At 57.1% G+C, this 22,985-nt stretch overlaps 9 protein-coding genes across 9 annotated transcripts; 6 read left to right on the top strand and 3 right to left on the bottom strand.

Annotated features, from left to right (window-relative positions):
• Nucleotides 1–434: 434 nt before the first annotated feature.
• On the top strand, nt 435–1,296 carry CGGC5_v007274 (uncharacterized protein; the record flags this gene model as incomplete). Its single annotated transcript, XM_032035827.1, has 3 exons — nt 435–972; nt 1,038–1,119; nt 1,197–1,296. The coding sequence occupies 3 exons, from the start codon at nt 435–437 to the stop codon at nt 1,294–1,296; spliced, it is 720 nt and encodes a 239-aa protein (XP_031885229.1).
• An 852-nt stretch (nt 1,297–2,148) lies between these two features.
• Nucleotides 2,149–4,740, bottom strand: CGGC5_v007273 (uncharacterized protein; the record flags this gene model as incomplete). Its single annotated transcript, XM_032035826.1, has 3 exons — nt 2,149–3,882; nt 3,938–4,528; nt 4,603–4,740. The coding sequence occupies 3 exons, from the start codon at nt 4,738–4,740 to the stop codon at nt 2,149–2,151; spliced, it is 2,463 nt and encodes an 820-aa protein (XP_031885232.1).
• Nucleotides 4,741–8,157: 3,417 nt separating this feature from the next.
• Dctn4 (Dynactin subunit 4) lies at nt 8,158–9,893 on the top strand (the record flags this gene model as incomplete). The annotated part of the gene is made up of 2 exons (XM_032035824.1): nt 8,158–8,444; nt 8,504–9,893. The coding sequence occupies 2 exons, from the start codon at nt 8,158–8,160 to the stop codon at nt 9,891–9,893; spliced, it is 1,677 nt and encodes a 558-aa protein (XP_031885226.1).
• Nucleotides 9,894–10,250: 357 nt separating this feature from the next.
• crp-15 (40S ribosomal protein eS7) lies at nt 10,251–11,298 on the bottom strand (the record flags this gene model as incomplete). Its single annotated transcript, XM_032035823.1, has 3 exons — nt 10,251–10,617; nt 10,675–10,757; nt 11,140–11,298. 3 exons carry the CDS (start codon nt 11,296–11,298, stop codon nt 10,251–10,253), a joined length of 609 nt encoding a protein of 202 aa, XP_031885225.1.
• Nucleotides 11,299–12,125: 827 nt separating this feature from the next.
• On the bottom strand, nt 12,126–13,171 carry CGGC5_v007270 (uncharacterized protein; the record flags this gene model as incomplete). Its single annotated transcript, XM_032035822.1, has 2 exons — nt 12,126–12,745; nt 12,835–13,171. The coding sequence occupies 2 exons, from the start codon at nt 13,169–13,171 to the stop codon at nt 12,126–12,128; spliced, it is 957 nt and encodes a 318-aa protein (XP_031885228.1).
• A 2,392-nt stretch (nt 13,172–15,563) lies between these two features.
• On the top strand, nt 15,564–16,409 carry CGGC5_v007269 (Carbonic anhydrase; the record flags this gene model as incomplete). The annotated part of the gene is made up of 1 exon (XM_032035821.1): nt 15,564–16,409. The coding sequence occupies one exon, from the start codon at nt 15,564–15,566 to the stop codon at nt 16,407–16,409; it is 846 nt and encodes a 281-aa protein (XP_031885227.1).
• Nucleotides 16,410–17,507: 1,098 nt separating this feature from the next.
• On the top strand, nt 17,508–18,615 carry CGGC5_v007268 (uncharacterized protein; the record flags this gene model as incomplete). The annotated part of the gene is made up of 5 exons (XM_032035819.1): nt 17,508–18,088; nt 18,143–18,216; nt 18,274–18,308; nt 18,359–18,531; nt 18,585–18,615. The coding sequence occupies 5 exons, from the start codon at nt 17,508–17,510 to the stop codon at nt 18,613–18,615; spliced, it is 894 nt and encodes a 297-aa protein (XP_031885088.1).
• A 546-nt stretch (nt 18,616–19,161) lies between these two features.
• CGGC5_v007267 (uncharacterized protein) lies at nt 19,162–20,133 on the top strand (the record flags this gene model as incomplete). Its single annotated transcript, XM_032035818.1, has 3 exons — nt 19,162–19,591; nt 19,720–19,922; nt 19,990–20,133. 3 exons carry the CDS (start codon nt 19,162–19,164, stop codon nt 20,131–20,133), a joined length of 777 nt encoding a protein of 258 aa, XP_031885089.1.
• A 1,079-nt stretch (nt 20,134–21,212) lies between these two features.
• ACHE-2 (Acetylcholinesterase) lies at nt 21,213–22,889 on the top strand (the record flags this gene model as incomplete). The annotated part of the gene is made up of 1 exon (XM_032035817.1): nt 21,213–22,889. The coding sequence occupies one exon, from the start codon at nt 21,213–21,215 to the stop codon at nt 22,887–22,889; it is 1,677 nt and encodes a 558-aa protein (XP_031885086.1).
• Nucleotides 22,890–22,985: the final 96 nt, after the last annotated feature.

Here is a 22,985-nt window from a genome sequence, read left to right as displayed (position 1 = left end):
CAGAAAATCTCCCGTCTTATCCCCGACAGCCCCTCCAAACACCAAGGAACCGTTAGTGTTTCGGCACCTCACACAAAGTCCGCGCCGAGGCGGGACGAGAGAGGGGCCCAAGGGTTCAGATCCCCAGAAGGGGGGGGCAAACACTGGACCCCGGGAGAACCATTGCACCAGAACCCGGCACGACGGGAGACGCGGGACACACGGATCACAGTTTAACCATTAGCCCATGCGTCTACGTGTGTTTGGTGTTCGGGTGTTCGACTACCGTTACTCTAATCTGCCGACGGGGTAATTGGTCCCTCCGAAGCTTGATCCTCTAACCACAACACCCTACTTACCATACCGCGTCTTCCGTAAACATTGCGAAGACAACCTTCCTCCTCTCGTACAACGAAGCTATTCCCAGTCCACCTGACACCCGAAAACCAGCAACAATGGTCTCAACCCGCTCCGCCTCCCGCGCCCTCTCCCAGGGCCCAACCACGCCCTCCCCTCCCCCTCCATCTCGACCAACAACGCGCGCCGCCGCCGCCGCCCTCCCGCCCAAAGACAACACCTCCACCGCCGCCGGCTGGTCCCACGCCCCGACGCCCATAACCCTCTTCTGGCTGCTCGTCTCGCTGCCGCTGGTCGCCTGGGACACGGGCTACGTGCTGCTGCGGCCGTGGACGATGCCCGGCGGCCACCTCCACTGGCCGCTGTACGTGCCGTACGCGCTCTACGGCACCGTCGACCACATCTACGGCTGGAAGGCCTTCAATGCGCGCAACGGTTTCACGTCCGCGCAGGGCACGCTCAACCTCGTCGAGAGCGTCATGTACCTCGTCTACGTGTGGATCTACTTCGCGCGCGGCCGGGCGGTGCAGGGCCCCGCGGGGATCGAGAAGGTCGTCGGCGGGAGGGCGGGCGCGCTGGGGGTGGTTGTCGGGTTCAGCGCGGCGGTGATGACGCTGAGCAAGACTGTGCTGTACTGTGAGTGATGTTCCTAAAGAAAAATGCAAGACGAGTGGGAATGGTGAGTGCTAACGACGGTGTAGGGGCGAACGAGTACTTCTCCGGCTTCGATAACATCGGCCACAACCCGCCTATGGACCTCCTTTTCCTCTGGATCATCCCCAAGTGAGTAAACCCTCAGCGGCGTCCCCGGGCCTCCATCGCACGGCAAAGAGGAAAAGACACTAACACATTCGCGACAGCGGCGCATGGCTACTTGGTTCAGGATACATGATCGTCTCCCTCGGCGGCGAGATCGTCGACGGACTGGCCCTGGCTTCGAAGACGACCAAGACGGAATAGAGTTTCGCAACGCACACGACTACCACGTGCCAAGCACCGAACGAAGCGCCATGTAAATCATCATACGATTGCGAATCGACGACCCGAACAATAGGGAGGCTGAGAGGCAGTCGAAACAATCGAAAAGGAGGCTGGCTGGAACAATCACGGGGGTGACGGACAAAGAAGGAACGTGGTCCCGGCTACCAGGTTTCGGCGACGGGAGCTAAGAACAAGATAAAGAAATGGCTAAATGAGGCCGGGTTATTGACGGTTTGATACGGTACATATGGCGAAATGGGACATGGGCTTGCATGTGTGTTAAGGTTGTTTGTTTGGCTTCTTATCGGTGCAGTTGGGCGTCGGGCTGGCTAACGTGGTCGCGCTCCATCCACCAAGTCAGGCTGTCATCATGCAGCTTCAGGGAATGTGGATGAGCGGCATCAACTTGATTGTCAGCGCTAGGCATCCTAGCAAATGGGAATATGGCCGACATGGTCTGGACACTTGATTTGACAGAATCACTGAATGGCATGTGTAGGGCAGCATTCTGGTTGCGACCCTAGAGGTCGATTCTAATCACAAGCGAAAGACAAGATGGCAGAGAGAATCATTTTCTGTGTGATTTCCATCCCCTCTAGTATTACATGACATGTCGCGCGACATGATGCAGGTGAAGTCGATCCCGACTAAACGCCTAGATATGATAATGGTACATAGAAGACCGTCTGAAGGAGGGTGCGATGGGTATCTCTCATCAAATCCATGATAATAGGTACAAAGAAAATGGAACGCCGTATTCGTTCCCAGCATTCCCGACATAATAGAAATCTAAATTTGAAAAAAAGGCAAATTGAATGAGTAAATCCCGCATTAGATGTTGAGCGGCGACAGGCTGGTAAGCCCGCCAAGGTCTTTGTACTGCTCCCATTCGGGCTTGACATCAGCATCCTCAACCATAGCCTCGAGGCTCAGCGGTGCCGATGTCTTGCGAATCTGCAGCGGGAGGGGCTCCAGCTCGTGGCGGTGGAACTCTGCCTCCTGCTCCTTGATAAGCTCCTCGTAGTCGTGGGCGTAACTGCCTGCCCCAATGACGCTGTGGCGTCTGGTAGTGGACCATTCCGAAGAGCTGGCACGCGGGGTCCCGACAAAGGAGAGGACGTCCCTGACACGCCGGCGCCCACGAAGGGGAATGGGGCTCAACATCGGAGACTCTTGGTTGGGCCAGGCCTTGTCCGGCGCGTCGGGCGAGGTCGGCGGTGCCGTCGAGTCGACGGTAGCATAGCTGATGCCGCCGGCCGATGCCTCTGATATGGCGCTGGACTCTGAAGAGGTTGAGAATGAACGAGGCGCCACGGTGCAAGGAGACAGCTCGGGCGGCTCGATGGGGCGGTTGGCAAGCTTCTTTACGGCATTAGTGCCGTTACCGTAACCGTGAACCACGATCTCGCAGTAGGATGCTTTCCGAGGGGTTGGTGTAGCTTCGTCCTCGTGCTTGCGAAAAATACTGAGTGTTCTCCGGAAGGGGCTGTTGCGGGACAAGCTGCGGCTGCGTGATCTGGGCGGTACGGCCGGGGCGCCACCCATAGTCTGCCTCCGGGCGAGGAGTTCTTCGCGGCGTGACTGGGCGGTGTAGTCAATATCCGGTTGAATGACAATGCTCGGTGAGACCAGAGCAGGGGAGATCGGGTTCTCTGAGCTCCATTGTGAGACAGATTGAGAACGCTGCATGTTAGGAATGAAGTTCATCGGGGTCTGGAGAAGCGGCTTTAGGCCGCCACGTCCATTCTTCCAAGGGGGCAGTTGTTCGGTGGAGACAGCCAGATGGTAATCGGCGTCGGCTGAGTCGCGAACCTCGAGGGGAGGCGATGTGCAGTTGCGAAGGACCTGGTAAACGGCGTAGATCAAGATCCATCGCACCTTGCGTGCATCGACCGGGTTGATCTTTTCTGTCTTGTCGGTTTTGGTGTGTGGCATGACAGAGTCTTCCTCGAACTTGCGATAGGCCCGAACAAAGTCGTTCTCAAGCAATTCCGAGTCGCGGACGTTCATCGCCTTGATCAAGGCGGCGTGTGCAAGAAGACGGTGGTCAGGCTTGAGCTTGTCTCCGCGGGCGGTGTTGGCCAGCCATGCCAGAGACATGCGCCGCGACGCCTTGTCATCGTCGATCTCGGGCAATAGTGGTAGAGGGTGCTTGAGAGAAGGATAGTCGCATCTCTCATCAAACGATTGCACGCTTTGCACAGCGCAAATGCCGCCCTGGGCAAGCAAGGGACTGCTGTCGTCTGAGGTGAAGCTCTCGTCCACAAGCAGGTCGTACACTGCCCGGAAGTCCTTTCGTAGGATTTCGAAAATCTCCGGGTCAAATATCGTGCTTCGCGAATCGAGTGAGAGCGGCGGGAAATAGCCGAGACGTGTCTGGTAGAATGAGAGTACGAAGGAACGGAATCGGTCCAGGTGTGCCCGACCTCCGGCTGGCAGGCCGAGGTTTGCTTCAGAGAGTTCGTCCTCGAGGAATGATTTCAACATGCTACCAGCCAGACTCAGCCGGTTGTTCATGTCTGCGCGGGCTCGGCGAATAAGAGTACGGGAAATGGAGCTGATGTGCTGCGGAATGTTAGTCAAACTTCGCTTGAGAGACAATGGATTCCAACGAGCATACCTGGTATTCCGGGCTGCAAAAGAGCTCCTCGCTCATTCCAACGCAATGACTGAAGGCGTCAATGTACATGTCCCGCACCTGGAAGAACTCCGCCAGATGCAAGATTGCCAAGGCGTGGTGCGCATGGCCCTTTAAATCCAGGTAGCCCTCCTCATCCAAGTAAGAGTGAAGATCCATCATGTGGTCTTCGCCGTTGCTCCTGAATTCTGCCATGCTGTTCATGAGTCCGATGAGGGCGCTTCCCAGATGTTCTCCGACAACCGACCGCCTGAAGATCCACGCAAAGAAATTACGTGTTGCCAAATGGTAAGCAAATGCCTGTTCCTTGTCGGCCATGGGGGGAGCCGGTATGTAAAGCTCGATTCTCTCGTGAGGATTCAGGGCGTTCCATCTGTCGAGGTCCTCGTACGGGTCATGAAATGACCCTGGAGATTCAGGCATGTCGCGGGACATGAATTTCCTGACGAACGGATGACATTTTGCGGAAAGTAAGGCACCGAACGGCACCTTGAATGCTGGTCCTCTTCTCGACTGTCCCTTGCCATACAAATGCACAAAACAGTTACCACCACGGAACCATAATTCCGGATCCTGAGCATGTTGTCAGTAAGCTGAGAAAACAAAAGTCACAGCTGACGACAACAGCTGCGTAAATGCAAACTTACCCTCCTCAGGTTATCCCAGTCACTGCATGACCTCGCAGCTCCATCCCACCTTTTCACCTTTGCGATCTGAGCTGCCCTTCCATCCATCATGGGCACTCCAAGCTTCTTTGACTTCCATGCTTGAGATGATGTCGACATCGTGGGACTTGGCGGGGGAAGCGACAAACGGGGACGGGGTTCACGACGAACGGTCTTGGTGGAAGCGGCATCTTGAGACAGCGGGGTGGGAATGTGTCGCTGATATGTACGATCCTTGGGTGCCGCTTTGGATGACCCCTTGGACGGCTCTTTCCTCCACGAGCCAAATGGCAAGCCTGCTGGATGCGGCCACAGCCTCATGGCTGAAGAGCTGATGGCACTGGAAGGCGCCGATGACTGCAGAGTGTGTTCCGGGCCGCCAATAAACCTCCAATAATTCCGTCAGTACCCCTGGCAGATCTGCGTTTGTCGATGAGGGGTGGATGGGAGAACTGAGCCGACTAGCGCGTGACCAGTACGCCCGTATGAGGGAACAATGACTTTGGATCGTCACTGCATTCCACAACCTCAACGAAAACAGCAGATCCAGGTGTGCAAGAAGTTGTGGTTGGGTGGGAAAAATCAACGCCGCAAACCTTACAAAACGTCTTCGGGCGGGCGTCGTGATGGCTTTATGTCACTTGTCCCAGATCAGAACAAACTGACCCGACTTTCGGGGACTGGTCTGAACCAGCGCCGTGGTGGGACTAGTAGACGTCCTCACGGTCCGAGCAGTTTTCGAGTGACGCGGCGGGAACAACAAGGATATGGCTTCACGCCATGTCTTAGGCCGGGCCGCCACTAGGTAGGATGGACGAACCCCTCACTCACAGCCCTGTCCTGGCCTGCATGGGGAGAGAAGGCGACCATGCGGATGTGCCTGTCATCCACAGCAGTATTGGATGCGCTGTCAAGCTCTGATTATGCGAGTGCGTGTGTGTAATCGACCTGCCTGTGCCTGGCACATGATGCAGCAGTAGTAGGCGTCAGCTTCGCTGCGCCGCAGTAGGTTCCCCGTCTGTGAGCAGAGCTTCGCAGCAAAACCCTCCCCAAATACTTCAGTCCTAACTTTGCAACTTCAACGGCGACAGAACATGTCTGAAAGTCTCAAACACTCTCTGCGTCTCCACAAACGCTGTTGTGACGCGGTCCAAGAAGACGACGTTGAAGTGATCGACAGGATGGGGCACCTGTAGTTCCCTCGATGACAAGAGCACTTCTGCACCGTGGGCCTGCCTTCTGGGGCCGAGCAGGGTGCTAGTCTGTGGTGGTGATGCAAAGCGTCCCTGTTGGCTCCCCTCACCCACCCTTCGGAGGGTTGACATGGGGGATCACCGTCCTCGATGCATCTTTCGGCGTAAGCTTGCATGCACCTCTGAGCCTCCTGATTGGCCACCACGGCGAGCGGCTCTCTCCATGGGAGCAGTGTCTCATCAAGAGTTGGCGCCCAGCACCGGGAGCTTGAGTTCCATTTGCCATCTCTTCTAGTAATGTCGGAATTGGATCATGCTGCTGATTCATCAGTCATTGGTGCAGGATGTGGTGTAATCATAGCAAAATCCCAACGGCCCTGATCGCATGCAGCCAGCAGAGCTCAAATTCGACCGTCTTCATCTTGTTCAGACCTCATCCTGATTCTAGGCCTTCGGTTCACAGGCCTGCTGACTGACAACTCAGAGGGCCAAGCGACGTCATTAGCAAATGGTGCCAGGCATCCTCACGACGACAACTGCCAGACGGTATTTCCTAGAAGCTGTTTTTTGACAGTGCTCCGATTCGCCCGCCCTCTTTGTCGGAAAAGTAACCGAAGAGTCTCGGACACTCATTGCAGGCTCATTGCAGAGTCTCAAAGGAGCGCCCTAGGTAGAGAGATATGCTCCCGCTGTTGTGCACCCTCGTCAAATAGTACTAGGATGATCCAGAGCCGGAATCCAGTGCAATGGAACCGCGAGTGCGCATTTCGATCCCTCGCTCTATGCCGTCGGCCGACCTGAACACCTTGTCTGCTGGTCAGGGCCAGCCAGTGGACAGTTGCATTGTCGTGCTCGCGACATCAGACGATTCGAGACCAGAAATCCCCGGCTTCGCTTCGCCGGATTTCCTCTTTGGTCGCCACCTCGTCGGCGGCACATCTTGACAAAGCTATGGCCTGCGAGTGTTCGGGAGGCCAAAACGCTGGGCTAGTCGATGTTGCGATGGACACGACCTTCTGGAGCGAAATGCACAATCAACGCCCAGACGGACTGTGTTGTGGGTGGAACGACGGACCGGCACAGAAAATGCAGGCACTCTGGTGCTTTGCTTCTTCTGCCTGCGCGGCGGGACGCATACCGTGCAGAGTGCTGCCATCCCTTGCAGCCGGGCTACAGTCATGCTCGACGAGCTGAGAAGCACAAAGGAGCTCCGGAGACGGATCCCATCAACCTTGGCCGCCGTCGAGTGCCGGACCGGGGCAGAGACACGCTTCCCAGAACATGGGTATTTCAGCTCTCGCTCGCTTCGGGAGGCTTGCGCGACCTAGACCGCCGCTACTGAGAGGGGTCTGGACCACCAGCCGCTAGCGCGGCGCTGTTGCTGCAACGAAAACGTCGAAGCTGAAGGAGAATTTCCAGCCAGGTGGAACCCATTGAACGGCAAAAGGAAGCCTTAGACGAGACTTGGACGAGATAAGGTACGAGAGGCAAGCTTGGCCGGGGGCGTGGCGGCCGGCAGAGCGAAGAAGGTTGAGCATTTGGAAGGCGGACTCGAGTCTCGTTGTCCTCGGTGCTGGTGGCCATTCACCTCATCCCCGGCGACACCGAGACCTTGGATCTGATCGAGATGGATTCGAATTTGTAGATTCGCCTGAAGGAGCCAAGTCTCTCGTGGGAGACCAAATGAAAAGGCGATGGGTGACACCTGTGACGGCTAATTCGGGGCATGCTTGGCGAAGCAGCCGGCGATGCAGTGACAAGAGACGGTCGGTAATCTTGAGGGTTTGACACCACGCCCACGCGAGAAGCGAGTGTCCGTTCGTACGACCATCGTCTCCAATGGAATGGGCGAAGTGTTCGAGCGGTAGCGCGTGTCAATAGGCGATGGATGAAGGGCTAAGGTGGCCATCGACATCCCAGGTCAATGAGTAGTCAGTGGAAGGCCGTGAAAGTTCGTGTAAGTCGTTCGTCCGGCCGAAATGGAGGGTACGAGAGTTCAAGCTCCACTGCGAACCGTTCACCCCGCTTATCTAATCGTCTCGTCTTATCTTTTTTATCGAGATAACGACGGGAGATAACGATCGGCCCCGGGATCAAGGTAAGCCCGTCCTCATCTTCGGGCAGGTGCAGCAAAGACCCGCCACCTGGCAAGAGCTGTCCACCAAATCTGAGGTGGGATTGATTCGGCGCCGTGTTGGATCAATCGGACGGCATCGCTTTCGCGTCCGGGACAGCAGCTCTGTGCAGAACCTCAAACGCCTCTCGATCAGCTCAACTCAGTCGGCCCCGAACCACATCTCCAGCCCCCGGAATCGTCTCCGCCAACCACTATGTCGGAGCAATAATGGCGCCCTTGACCCCATACACCTACATCCGGTGCCCCTGTTCCGAGACGCGGGCAAGCGAAGACGGCTCCTCGACGCCCGGTAGCCCAGAGGACGATGAGCGCACCTTCGACCCCCGCGCCCCGCGCGCCAACTTCAGCCTCTTTCCCCTGGAGCACTTGATGTACTGCGAGGACTGCCACCAGATCAGGTGTCCTCGCTGCGTCAACGAGGAGATTGTCACCTACTACTGTCCCAACTGCTTGTTTGAGGTGCCTAGCAGTAACCTAAAAAGCGAGGGCAACAGGTGAGCGTGTCAGTGCTGCGACACCACTTGGGACGATCTTGCTGATAGTTTCCCCGCAGGTGCACTCGAAGCTGTTTCCAATGTCCCGTCTGCATCGGTCCCCTCGCGGTTACGAGTCTCGAGGAGCGGTCCGAAGCCAGCAGTCTCCTCACCGCTGACGCCTCTGCCCCGCAGGGTGGCCCATACGTCCTAAACTGCTCATACTGCAATTGGAGCTCGACCGAGATTGGCATCAAGTTTGACAGGCCCAATGGCATCCACGGGCAACTGGCGAAGCTGCAAAACGGCGGCAAGCCGAAGTTGACGCCCAAGGAGCACAAGGAGAGGAAGAAGGAGAGCGGGGCAGACTACTCGCTGGACGCAAAGGACATGGACACGGAGCTGCAGTTTGCGCAACTCAAGTCGTTTTACCAGAACCAGCTTGCAAACTCCAACCCTTCTGCAGGCGGGCTGTCGTCTCTCGGGGACCTTGGGCTCTCCTCTCCCGGATCTCTGTCGCGTATCATGAGTCTGTACACGGGAAACAACTATGGCCACAAGCAGGCGCGGGGCAAGGTGCAGATCATGCGTGAGGCAGTCAGCACAGACGAGGGGCTGAAGGAGACGGACCTGGACGAGTCGGCGGCTATCGAAAAGCTTCGCCAGACCGTCCTCGACGACACAGCTACCATTGCCCAGAACGCCCACCAGCAGGACTCTGTGCGCTTCAGAGACGAGCTGAGGCCCATACCCTACCTGCTGAGAACCAAGCGGTCGAAGCGATGCCCCATCTGCAGGCACATCATCAGCAAGCCGGAAGCGAAAATCTCCAACACCCGCTTCCGCATTCGCCTCGTCGCGGGCAGCTACATCCCGACCATCACAATCCGGCCGCTCGCCTCGGAGTCACAGAACATCCCCTCCACGGCCAGGCCGCCGATACCCCAGGAGCTGTGGCTCGCCCCGCTGAAGCCGGTGCAGTACCTCTTGACCTTCAAGAACCCCATCTTCGAGACGGTCAAGGTGTCCCTGGCCACGCCCTCCAGCACGCCGGGCCGGTTCGCGAGCACCGTGACGGTGTTCTGTCCTCAGTTCGAGATTGACGCCAATACGGACATGTGGGACGACGCGCTCAAGGACGACACCGAAAAGGAGCGCCGGAGAGGCGAGGAGGGCGCGCTGCAGCAGGCCGAGGTCGGCAAGATTTACGACCGCGGCCGCAACTGGGTCAGCATCGTGCTGGAAGTCGTCCCGGCTTCGCTCAGGCTGGAGTCCAGCGGCAAGGCTGCCGAAGATGCGCTCCTTGGGGACGAGGATGTGCTGGAGATACCCATGTTTGTGCGCCTCGAGTGGGAAACGGAAGGCCAGGGGGATGTCGGCACGGCGCAGGGTAAGGACAAGGAGGCTAGAGAAAAGAGGGAGCTAGCATATTGGTGCGTCTTGGGAGTTGGACGCATCAGCCAGGAGTAGATGTCTGAATGAATGATACCCCAACTTTGACTTCGCACTTCATCATGGGCTCAAGGCACGACTACCGAGGACATCTATAGTGTTACATCACTTCATGGTCACTAACAAGAGGGACAGTACGGAAGGGAGCGGTCAAGTGTGTGGTATATGCATTTTTGGGGGCGGTCATTGAGTGAATCCGCCAAGCTACATCCTTTAGACGCCAGACCCTTTTGACCAACCAGTCATTGCCATGCTCTTCATTGCAGCAGACCTTAAAATGCCAAATGCCCCATCCATCATTGACCGACCCAAGTAAACACTTTTGAAGGGAGTTCTCCCCTAAGAAACCCAGCCATCTTTACGAGGACGAGTAGCTTAGAAGTCAGAGGCACCGCTCTGGGGGAACTCGAAGGTGACGCCGCGGCCGGTGAGCTTGCGGTAGACCTCGGAGTAGGTGTCGAGGCGGTAGTCGACGCCGCCGCGCTCCTTCTCGTCGAGGATGACCTTGAGGACCTTGGAGCCGTCCTCCTTGGTGCGGAGGCGCTTGCCGACGATCTCGACGGGGTAGACGAGGTCGGTGAGGATGGCGTCGTGGACGGCGGTGAGGGTGCGGGAGCGGGGGCGCTTCTGGGTCTGGGTGTTGCGGGAGCGGGCGGAGCGCTTGGGGCGGGGGAGGATGCGGCGGGAGGCCAGGATCAGGACGTGGCGGTCGGAGAACTTCTTCTCGAGCTCACGGGTGAGGCTGAACGGTATTAGCATCGCGAGTTCGGGGAGAGTAGATTGGTGGAGTGGAACTTACCGCTGCTGGACGCGGTGGAAGCCCTGCAGGGAAGGAACGGGGACAAAGATGGCGACAGCCTTCTTGCCGTGGCCGACCTCGATCTATTACCAAAGATCACAAGTCAGCATGCGAGCTCCAGGACGAATGCCTTGGACCGCTTCCCGTCCTGTTCCTGAGATTATGAGTCTTTTCAGCGTTCAAATCTTTTGCCGCCACGGCTGCAGCAATTTCAGCGCAGAGTTCGACCAGATCCGAGATCTTCAACCATGGCAGGACATCTCTCGCTCCGGCTCCTTCCATATTCTCCTCGATATCTCTCAATCGGTGGAACTGGGGGAACGGCAGTATGCGAGTCAAATATCCATGGGTTCTCTCTCGTCGGTCGACTGGCTGGCTGGGCATTCCGTGGCGGCAGGAACAGGATTGTCGATTTCGAGACATTTGTGCGAGCCCTTTCTGGCGGATTCTTCAGGTATTTCTTACCTCGCGGGCAGAGACGAACTGCAGAGGGCGGAGGGCGACCTTGAGGTCGGCGGTGTTGCTCTCGAGGTCGTACAGAGCCTGGGCAATGCTCTGCTCGAGCTCGGAGGGGTTGGCCCGCGAGGGGCTGTTGGGGGCGATCTTGTTCAACGCGGCGCTCATTTTGGCGGTTGGTTGGGGCTGGTTGGACGTGGTGGTCGGGTTAGTTGACGGGATGCTCGAGCGGGACAGAGGTCGGAAGGGGAAAAAATCTCGAGATGTCGAAAATGTTCGCGACCACACCGAACGAGCGCTGCCGGCAGCGATTGGGGTTTGGAAGCCCTGTGGTGCTGGTCAGTGCGTTTTTCACTCGCCTAATTTTTGGGTTCAGTGCAGCCAATGGGGTGGTCCTTGTGGCCCCGCTCGCTGCATCCACCACCTTTCCGTTTTGGGATGGTATCCACCGTCAGAGCTCCAGCTGTCAGAGAACAACACGAAAGCCGTTGATGTTGGTCTTGGTGAAGAGCCTCTCTGCCCTCATCCCTCTCAAGTGTCTTGTTGGGCCATGACATACGAGTATACGCGAGGCTCCCATATCATGAGTACTGTCGATCCATTAGCCAGTGGCTCTGAAGCTTGGCCCAGAAATACGGAACTGCCACATCCTTTTTTGTTCTTGTTTTTTCATTCGCCCCATTCGACTCACAAAGTCTGCATTCATGTTCGATGAGAGGTCGCATCAAGCGATGATGAGTTCACGGGTCCATGCCACCACCTATAATCATGTGGTGTGTACGATTATCGTCCATCCTAGGTCTCTGTCATTTGTGGTATAGCTCATACCCAGAGCTTTTGATTTGGATATTCTATTTGAATTAGATCCATTATTCGGAACCTTGCCGTTGACGTCTACCATCTCCATAATCAGACAAAACCTCCCATTTTCAACGAGCGTAATGTTGTTACAAGCCGTTACTCATGTCAAGTGACCCAGGCATCTGGCCCACTCCTTACATCATATCGCTGCGTGCCTCATTATTCCGCTCCTGTCTGTTCAACTCATCGCGGAAGGCATTACCGGTGGTCGGCGGAGGCGGTCTCGGCGGCGGCATCATCTCCACCCCGCCGCGGTTCGCCGACGTGAAAGTGCCGTCCGCAAGCCTCAATCCGTCCGTCCTCTGTCCGCGGCTCTTCCCAATACCATACCCCTGGCTGCGCGACGCGAACATGCCCTTCCTCCTGCCATACCACCACACGAACCAGCCAATCCCGCAGAGCGACAGCACGCCGAACACGATGGGCAGCACAATCCCCAGCACGTTGACCTTGCGGCGCACCGGGTCGTTGATCGAGGTCCGGTTGTTGCTGATGACGCGCACCTTGGGCCCTGCGTTGCGCGCGACGATACTGCCGTTGGCCGCCGGGATCGCCAGGAACAGCTGCACGTCCATCGCCTCGCCGGCGGGCATGTCGTAGCCCAGCACGGCCCACTCGAAGAAGCCCACCGACGCCGGGATCTCGAGCGACGAGAAGCCGTGCCCGGGCTCCTTGATGGTGCTCGTCACGCCGTAGTCGCCCTGGACCTGGACGACGGTGTTGGTGGAGGGGAAGAGGGAGGCGTCCCAGGTGACTGGTACACGATTAGCGGCCGTCCCACGAGTTGCAGTCGATGCATGGGGGGACAGGGCTGCTGCTGCTGCTGTAGCTGTTGCTGCTCACCAAAGTACGTCTTGCCGCCCTCCACCTGGTTGTCCTTGGCCGGCGCGCAGAACGGCTGCGCGAGGCCCCCTGAGCCGGCGGCGGGGTTGCAGAGGACGAAGGCGCCGCCGCCCTGTGCCTCGGCAGTCGGGAGGGCGGTGTTCCCGGGGAACGCCGAGGTGGTCTTGCCGTCGTTGACGGTGGGTGTGATGGTCTTGGTGGCGCCATCGGCTTCGACGGTGACCCAGGCGCGCGGGGCCTCGCTGCTCTGCCGGGGGAAGATTGCCGCTTGGGTGAGAGCTAGGGAGGCGGCCAGGAGGGCCAGGCCTCCTCGTGATGGTGCACCCCAGGTGACCATGGTTGACCGAAGCAAAGACGAAAAAAATAAAAAGATTAGGTATGAATAATGAGACGGTATTCACTGCCAGCAAGTGGCAACCCGGGACGAAACGAAGAGAAGAAAAACGAAAAGAAGTTCACAAAAGGGACTCCCGAGCTTTCTACGTGGGGCGACAAGGAAATGGGTGCTGTTAAGTATCAGGAAATCAGCACTGGGCATGCAAAATTGCGACGAACTGAAGGCTTAACCTGCGTGACTTCCTGCTCACGGGACACCTTAATCTTGCCTTCTTGAAACTCTCACGTGTTGCCTCCTACGTTGAAGCACCAGACGACGCAGCTGGTTGCGATTCATGATGTTCCAAGTTGTCCTGACTGCAGATGTCTTCTTTACCCCGCGTTTCCTGAATAGACTAACGGCTATCTAGTGCTGCTATTTCGATTTTGACAGCTACTAGCAAGCAGCTAGCGATGAAGGGTTCTCTCCATCGAGATCAAAACAAGCTCCATGGCAAAGTAGCTTTCTCTCTGCTAGACCAAAGAGACGAACCGTCCATGGTTCTGCTCTGTCAGCCGAACAAAAGCAAAGCTAGAACACGCGGGGGCCGCTCACTGACACGCAGGGGTTTCCCCTCTCCGGTTTCACCCAGTTTGGCATGTTTCCTTCGGAAGGAAAGGGCCACAGGGCATCAGACTAGTGAGCGCAGAGTGGCCTTACTGCCTGAACTGATGGTGCGGATGTGCCTCTGTTGAATGACAAAAGGAATTCGGGGACCTTTGGGGTCCAAGCTAAGGTCGTCTGCAAGTCGATGCGACTTGTCGAGGAGGAGGATGGGGGCACTGTGCCGATGGGGGTCATGGCGGGATTCTCGCTGGGACCTCTTTTCCCAAGGTCGAGCTCGCGTCCCCGGGAACCCCGTTGAGTTCAAGAGACGTAGGAGCATCAGCTGCAAGGTTCGGCACTTTGATGAGACACTCTTATGTGAGCGGATGCATGGTACAGATGAGAGGCACTACGAGTCAAAGGGTGGGGATCAAGACGGGACTGGACGGACGAGAGAGGGGCAAGACAGACGAGACAGCTAGCCGGGGGTGCTTGGTCCAGTGACGCCGGGGTTCCGAGAATATGTGGAGCCTGAGCCGGCCTTCCACGGCGCAAGAACGGCGCGGTCACCGGTTCGGAGGCGCGACACAGTGCAGGAAGAAATAGAAACAGGGGGGCAGGGCTGGATGTTGAGAGAAGAGCATGGAGACGAATCAACGGATTTCGAATTGACTCAAACCCCAGATTCAGCAAGGCTCCGGTGCAACGTGCCTCCATTTTTCCTGCCATCCACCCATCCATGAAATTCTGCACATGTCAAATCACCCCTCGGGAATCTGTCGGTGAGATGACGCCTAACCCAGGCAGGAAATCAGTATGTGCCGTCTTGGCCAAGATCGTCGGCAGCGAGATGCAGTCGCAGGGCCGCGTTTCCGTAAGTTGTCAGCCAAGAAATTGGCCGCGCACATTGAAACGGGGGGCCGGCGGCGCTATTGAAACTTTTCTGGCTTTTTTTAATGGCTTGAGAGGGCTTCGTGGGCTTTCCAGAGTTGCAGACGGGTACCGGCGGGGTTCATCGCTGTCCTGCTGGGCCGTTTGGGCTGTGAGCGCTTTTAAGCCGTTGTTGACTCATGCCTGTACCTTGCTGCTTTTCTCAGATCCATTCCAGATCGATCGAGCGTTCTTTTTGAGCGAGATATTATATGAGATCTTATAATTAGCCGCCCAGATTTCTTCAAACAGATGAAGCTTTGTTCGTCTGTTTCGCCAAGCTCCCGTTTGCCGCACCTAGTCTCCGTTTTTAGGTCCCATCATCTTCCCTCGAACCCTTCCCGTGATAATTTAGTTAGTGACACTGACTGCGAATCTGCACTGTCCCAACCTCATCATTTTCCCCCCAAGTCATTTCAACACTCCGTACCTGATCGCCCAACCTCCCCTCTCCCCCGCCGGAGCGCCGGACTATCGACAGAACAAAAAAAGAGCGCCGCACCGTTTACGCACCGTCTTGGCACCGTTCTGCGCAGTGACGTCTCTAGCGCGATCGTCGGACCTTCCCAACAAATCTTCCGAAGACGAAGACGAAGCAGCAACGGCAGCCCGCAGCCAAGAAGCAATTGGAAAGGAAAGGCGTGCTTGCTGCGACATTTCTTCAATCTTGGCTTCTCTGGCTCCTCCTCCTTTACGGTCAGATCCAGATCCAGCAGCCAATCGCGCCAAACCTCCGGACCTGCAGCCGCCTCGCCTGTAGCTCCTCCTCCCGAATCACCTCCGCTTCCTCCGTCCTCCCGTCATCCTTCTTCCCTTTCCTCTCACTTCTTATTTCCTCCCTCCTCCCCCCTTGCTTCTGCCTCTTCCCTTTCCTCTAATGTTTAAATCCAGCCCCGTCCCGCGCTCTCTTCTATCCTCTGCGCGACTCGGCCGTCCTCTTCCCCCAAGACTCTTCCCCAACATCGCCGCCCTCAGACCTCACCACCTCCAGCAGCAGCACGCCAGCTTCTCCAAGGTCACCAAGCCCATCCCTGAGCAGCCCGACTTCGACAAGATGGCCGAAAACGACATTGAAAAGTACCTCAAGCAGACGCACGACCGCGTCTTTGAGCACAACAAGGCCTGGGCCGAGCAGAAGAAGAAGGAAGACCCCAACTTCTTCGTCACCCTCTCCGCCGGCCAGACCCCCGAGTACCTCTGGATCGGATGCAGCGACTCGCGCATCCCTGCCGAGCAGATCACCGGCCTCGGCCCGGGTGAGGCCTTCGTCCACCGCAACATCGCCAACCTCGTCAACAACATCGACCTCAACGTCATGAGCGTCATCAACTACGCCGTCCGCCACCTGCAGGTCAAGCACATCGTCGTCTGCGGTCACTACGGCTGCGGCGGCGTCAAGGCCGCCATGACCCCCAAGGATCTGGGCCTCCTCAACCCCTGGCTTAGGAACATCCGCGACGTCTACCGCTTCCACGAGGCCGAGCTGGACGCCATCAAGGACGAGGAGGCCCGCTACGACCGCCTGGTCGAGCTCAACGTCATCGAGCAGTGCCGCAACGTCATCAAGACTGCTGCTATCCAGCAGTCCTACGCCAAGAACAAGTTCCCCATCGTCCACGGCTGGGTCTTTGGCTTCAACGACGGTCTGCTCAAGGACCTGAAGATTGACCACGAGTCCATGCTCCACGACATCCAGAAGATCTACCACCTCCCCGACGCGTAAGTCGTGATCGCGACTTGCGTGCTTGGGTTACTGGTGCGGGGTTCTTGGGAGTTGGGGAAGCGCGAGGTGAGCCGGTGAGTCACTACCTCACAGCACATGGGGCTCACCGACCGCCATCGCGACATGGGGGAAATTTTTTCTTGTTGAGCGGCCACCCGGTGCAGATCCGGAATGGGGTTGGGAGGAGATTTTTTAGACCGAGACATTTGGCGGCAGCCCCCCACACGGTCCATCGGGGCTTAGCCTACAACGTCCAACGTCAAAAGGGCGCACCCCGCTGCCGTGCATCTCCGTGGGCGGGAGAGTAGATCATTATCAAGCTGTCACCGGCGGTTGGCATCGGAGTTGAGGGAATTGAGTTTTCGTGGTGTAGGAGCACAGCTTTTTGGGGGCGCGGGTGGGTTTGGTGTACGGTGGAGGGCAAATATTGCTGGCACGTTGTTCTGGAAGAGCAAACTGATGCAGAGAATCATGAAAAGCAAGTATCTACTACAAAAATGAAATGTCCATCTCCATGATGGCTTTGAAATTCTATGAAATACTAGTAATTGGCCGACCTGGGTCTCTCCCAAACATGATGGCGAGATCATCACGAATTCAAATTTGGAGCCAAAATTAAGTGTCTGTATGTATTTCGACAATGCATAATTTTAATATTTGCATCATATAATGCTAAGTTTCATGTATTGGCTTGAAGCTCGGGTTGCTGATGATCATATTGATGTTTTCACATACGATTTTAACGTGGTTGTAAATAACCATCTTAAATATTACCGATTATTGCAATTCTCAAATAAGACATCAATGAACGTTAAAATAGCAATGTCTAAGTTGACTCATCCCATCAATCTTCAGCGCAAGAGACACTCTCGATGAGGGTGATGAGTGAGTCACTCTCAAGTCTCCATTGGCAACTTCCTCATCGAGCCACACCAATCATCTGATGTGATAGCGCACCAAGCGGATATTCCCTAACGCCGATAACCACCACCCGCTACGTGACGCATATCAACCTCAGCACGCAATCCCCTCGACAGCCAGCTTCACGAAAACATCGAACTTTCACACTCCCTCTCACTGAACCTCAGAATATCAGAGATGGCCTCGATACACACCTCCGTCCCGGACGGCCTCATCCCCCTCCTCGAATCCCACCTCCCACACTCTCTCCCCATCCTCCGGCGCTTGCAGTTCACACGCTTCCCCGGCGGCCAACGGCCCACAGCGCGCATCATCCTTGCCGGAGACGCCCCGGTATCCGATGCCCCGCACAACTTTGCAGCCGCGTACCTCGACTTTGGCAGCGGCATCGAGACCTCGCTCTTCATGTACTCCACCCTCGAAGACTCCTCCGTTTCCGCCGAGGACCGCGAGGTGTGCGAGGCGCAGATCGGCGCGGTGGTCGATGCCGTGAAGGCCGTGGCGCGCGAGCAGCCTGAGCACAGGGGGTACCCGGGGCGGTGTCTGGTGGGCACGCTGGCGACGGCGGTGAAGGAGGCGATGGTGCGCCGCGGGGTGGGGATCGAGGCGCGGCAGGAGTATGAGTATGAGAAGTGGCTGTTCCGGGTGGAGGATTTGCGGGAGGTGGAGATTGAGTTGCCGGAGGGGGCGAGGTGGGAGAGGGCGAATGAGAGGGATTGTGAGGTTGTTATTTCGCGAACGAGTATTCCGCGGCAGGTGTAAGTTTTATGTGGGAGATGGGGAGGGGGCTGGGTTGCTGACTTTTTTAATAGGAAGACGTTGTTGACGTTTCCGAGTTTGGTGCTGAAGTTGGAGGATGGGACGCCCATTGCGTGGTCGTTCTTGGGTAGGTTGAAAGATTGGCATGTATGTTGGGGGTGACTGATACTGACTTTGGCTTTAGGGACTGATGCTTCTCTGTCGAGTCTTCACTGCGAAGTATTTCATTTCTTAATAACCTAGCAGGACACATTGCTAATATTTCGTAGGAACCTTATCGTAAGAGAGGTTATGCAAAGGCCCTTGCTGCCAAGTTGTTCAAGAGGAGCACGTTCGAGTATGGCCCGGACGGATGGTGTTCTGCAGATGTTGCGCCGGACAACTTGGGCAGTCGGGGGATGTGTAAGAGCTTAGGAGGACGCCACGGATGGAATGTCTCATGGTGAGTTTCGCTTTCACTGAAGGCGACGTTTTCTTTTCTAATGCTGTGTACAGGAACCTGCTGGTGCTTGATGATGAGAAGTAAGCAAGTTAACGTCTACATCCACCCCTCAGCTCCCCAGAGATTACAAATTTTTCCAAACAAAATTCTACCCGCATAGATGACTTCAAAAGACGCCGTATGATGTTTTTAGAAGTTGCGTAGATTTCTACCACATTGGTCGAAAAAGGTAAAAACGTTACTGAGCGTTATGTTGGGCATTAACAAGTGAAACAAAATGACTAGAAATATTATTACTACGGTCTGCATTGATGTAAAGCACCCAATTGGCATGGGTAAAGAAATCGGTGTGATTTCTGATCATTCCGACATATCACAAAGTTTAAATACACAGCGGAAACCGCGATATCATAGTTGATGATGTCGTCTTCATCGTCTTTGTTGCAGTCGATTCAGGAACCAGTAACCCGCCTCCACGACGCGCCCCACACCGGGGCGAGGGGAGAGGGACCGCTCAATCAAAAATCTTCACCTCACCAACAAGATCCCCATACAGCATTCCCACCCCTCAGCCAGAGCTCTCAGAGCACATTTTTTCTTACCTTTCATAAAAGAAACAAAGAAGGAAAAATGTCAGGCTACAACCGCGACACCGTCGTGAACTGCCTCACGCGGCACTACGAGCTGCTCGTGCGGATGGGCTACATGGACGCCTCGGTGGTGCAGCTGCCGCCCTCGGGGACCGGCTGGAGCGACGCCGAGCTGCGCGTCGACGCGCTGCGGGCGATGGGCCGCTCAGAGACGGCGATCGACCTGCTGCGGCACATGCCGTACCTGCGCGAGAACGAGACGGCGGACCCCGTCGAGGTGTACACGGAGACGTTCCCGCTGCGGTACCTGCGGGACGGGCGTTGGTTCGGCTCGGCGAGCGGGGAGGACTTTGCGACGACGGCGATGCTGGATCTGGGGTTCGCGCCGTTTGACGGGCCCGTGCCGGCGGGCATGGTCTCGTTGACGCATGCGGACGAGGGGATTTGGTGGCTTGTTGATACGGATGAGGGTTGGTTTCATTTTTTTTCTTTTCTTTTTTACATGTTCATGTTCACGCATTTCCTTTTCATTCGTCCTGATCCAGGTCTACGGGTAATGCGCAAGAACACACCTGATGAGTAACTAACAATTATACAGGATGCATCTACCCCTACGGCACCGAGTTCGAGGGCGATGAGGATGCGCCAGAGGGAGAGCCGTGGAAGGCTGTCGAGGCCGTCCCGATTGAGACCTACTTTGACAACGTCTACGCGCAGGTAGGCAACTTGGACGTCGTCCCGGCGCCGCGGTCGGGCAAGTGGGATGCGCGGGTTGTGGAGGAGCACACCGAGGAGGGACAGGTGAGTTTTGCAATTGAGCACCGAAAACACCATCTTGCGAAAACACGACTCTAACACATTGCTGCAGCTGGTCAAGGGCTTGTACCGGGAATTCGGATGGCCCGATGCGTTCCGCAAGGAGGAGTTCGTGCAGGCCGTTGAGCAGAACCGCGCGTCGTTCCTGGAGGCGGGACTTGGGGATGATGATGAGGATGAGGAGATGGCTGGTTGAGGTGAGCATGAGGCATACCCTGCTCTCATCAACACTATGAGCGAACACTATGGGAATCAATCACTTAGTGCACGGTCTTCGGGGATGGGATGAACCCGATCTGCGCCGTCGGGCTGTTCAGAAATGTTCGGGTTACTCCGCAAGACGTGGCGGACGGGGAGACATCAATGACGATATCACGAATGAACATGAAAGACAAACGCAAAAAAGAAGATAGAGGATAGATATCGGATCGCGGAAGACGACCTCGGATGACGGATGTTGGCGGTCGCTATCAAAGCGTGTTTATCACACCTTATTCGACCCTGTTCTGCTCATCAATCATCAAGCGCACTGCCTCCCCCAAAACTCCACTCGTTGATGCCAAAATCCACGACGTTCCTGAAGAAAAGAGCCGACCGGCTGGCAAAAAGGGAGGTTGGGGTACATGCTACCCTTGCCGATCCCCAAAAAGGCCTCTCTTTGCGGGGCTCACTTTCTCTCTCTCGGTGAGCAATTGAAGCATTGTGTTTGGAGATTTAGTCATTTGCGCTGCTTCTTATCAACACCGCTCACTTCACTGGCTGCACAGCGTCAAGTCATCCACAATCACCATCTTGGATCTTGGCACCCCCGGGCTCCAAAAGTGCACGCCGACGATATCGGAGAGAGACCCCTCTTCGCTTAAGCAATGACATCGATCTCCACGAATCTAGCGTGCTCGCAGCGAGCTCTCCGCTGCCCGGGTGTGCCTTGATGCTTGAGTCAGGGATCCGGGCTTCTCCAACTCTTCTCAATTCTCCAACGTCAGTGGTCAATGGGTTACACCGTCAACGTTGCCTCCATCAAGACCATCCCAGCGACAGAAGGGGTCGTCTTGTGAGCGGGTCGTCGGGAAATTGTCGTCAACGAGAGGGGAAACACGAAGCGGCGCAACGCGGAAGAGGAAACGAAAGACCGAAAAAATGCTCTTAAAGATCGGCGGCATCCGGTGCTGCGCATCGGTGCTGCTATGTTCCTCCCTCTTCACCTCCTTCATCCACGGTGAAGAAGTACAGCCGAGACATCACGGAGACGAGGGGTCGACGCAGTCAGTCATCATGAAGTTCTCCTCGTCGCTCCTCGCGGCGTCGCAGGTCGTCCTGTCCCCGGCCGCCGCCGCCGCCTACAACCCGGTCACCCTCAAGGACTACGGCACCTTCGCCGGCACCGTCGTCAACTCGACCTTCAGCGGCCGCGCGCTCCCCGCGCCCGTCGACGCCTGGCTCGGCATGGACTACGCGACGCAGCCCGCCGGGCCCGAGGGCCGCTTCAAGCCCGTCTCCTGGCCCGCCTCCTTCAACGGCACCAAGCAGGCCACCGCCTTCGGCAAGACGTGCGTCCAGGACCCGACCTCCACCGACGTGAGCACCCAGGACGAGGCCTGTCTCAACTTCAACGTCTTCCGCACCCGCGGTGTCCCGTTGGACCAGAAGACTCCCGTCCTCGTCTGGATCCACGGCGGCGCCTTCGTCGCCGGCAGCTACAAGTCCTTCGACGGCGCCGCCTTCGCCGCCTCCTCCAAGGAACCCATCACCGTCGTCAACTTCCACTACCGCCTCAACTCCCTCGGCTTCCTGCCGTCGGCCCTCTTCGAGGAGGAAGGCCTGCTGAACCTCGGCGTGCTCGACCAGCGCCTCTTCCTGCAGTTCGTGCAGAAGCACATCTCCGCCTTCGGCGGCGACCCCGAGGCTGTCACCATCGGCGGCCGCTCCGCCGGAGGGCACTCCGTCGGCATCCACTACTTCCACAACTACGACGCCGACGCCGGCAAGCCGCTCTTTGCCCGCGCCATCCACCAGTCCGGCTCCGTCACCGCCCGCGCGTTCCCCAACGCCACCTACCCCCTCTACGTCAAGCAGTTCGAGACCTACATGGCCTACCTCGGCTGCCCGACGGACGGCGCCGACAACGCCGCCGCCCTGTCCTGCCTGCGCGCCGCCGACATCAACGCCATCCGCAACATCAGCACCCAGCTATACAACGACTACGACCCGGCCCTGACCTGGCCCTTCCAGCCGACGCAGGGCGGGCCCCTCCTCGAGAAGTTCGGCTCGCAGTCCGGCTACGACGGCACCTTCTTCCACGTCCCGACCATCACCTCCAACGTCAACGACGAGGCAAAGTACTACATGGCCGGCGACAAGGAGACGAACGAGGAGTTCGTCGACTACATGCACAACACGTCCCCCGCGCTCAATGAGACCGACCTCGCGCTGCTGCAGGAGCTCTACCCGGACCCGGCGACGCACCCGGACTCGCCCTTTGCCAACTCGCCCAACAGCACGCAGTACAACCGCCTCTCGGCCGCGTGGAGCGACTACGCGTACATCTGCCCCGGCCAGGAGACCGCGTACCGCGCGTCGCTGGCGGACGTGCCGACCTGGAAGCTGCGCTTCAACACGAACAACTCGTGGCCCGCGTGGCGCGGCATCCCCCACACGGCGGATACGAAGTACACCTGGGACGAGCCCGTCGTGCAGTACCCCGAGATCAGCCACGTCTACCACGGCTACCTGTCCAGCTTCGTGCTGTCGGGCGACCCGAATACGCACAGGTACCCTGGTAGTCCCGAGTGGCCCAGCTACAAGCCCACCGGGTATGGTCTGGAGTCGGAGCCGGCGCTGCAGCTTGTTGTCGAGCCGAACAACGGCACGAGGGTCGAGGAGGACGTTATTCGCAGGGAGGCGTGTCTTTACTGGAGAGAGCCAGAGAGGGCTCCCCGGTTGAACAAGTAGATTAATTCACTGTAGATATTATTGGGTGCGAAAGGAGCCCTAGTACAGAATCGAATAATGAACAACTCCTACACATCCCGACGAAATTCAGGATGA

The sequence above is a fragment of the Colletotrichum fructicola genome (genome assembly GCF_000319635.2).
Source record: "Colletotrichum fructicola Nara gc5 chromosome Unknown KSG_Nara_v1_contig04, whole genome shotgun sequence".
Taxonomy (NCBI): Eukaryota; Fungi; Ascomycota; class Sordariomycetes; order Glomerellales; family Glomerellaceae; genus Colletotrichum; species Colletotrichum fructicola.
This window is presented reverse-complemented; position numbering and strand designations above follow the sequence as displayed.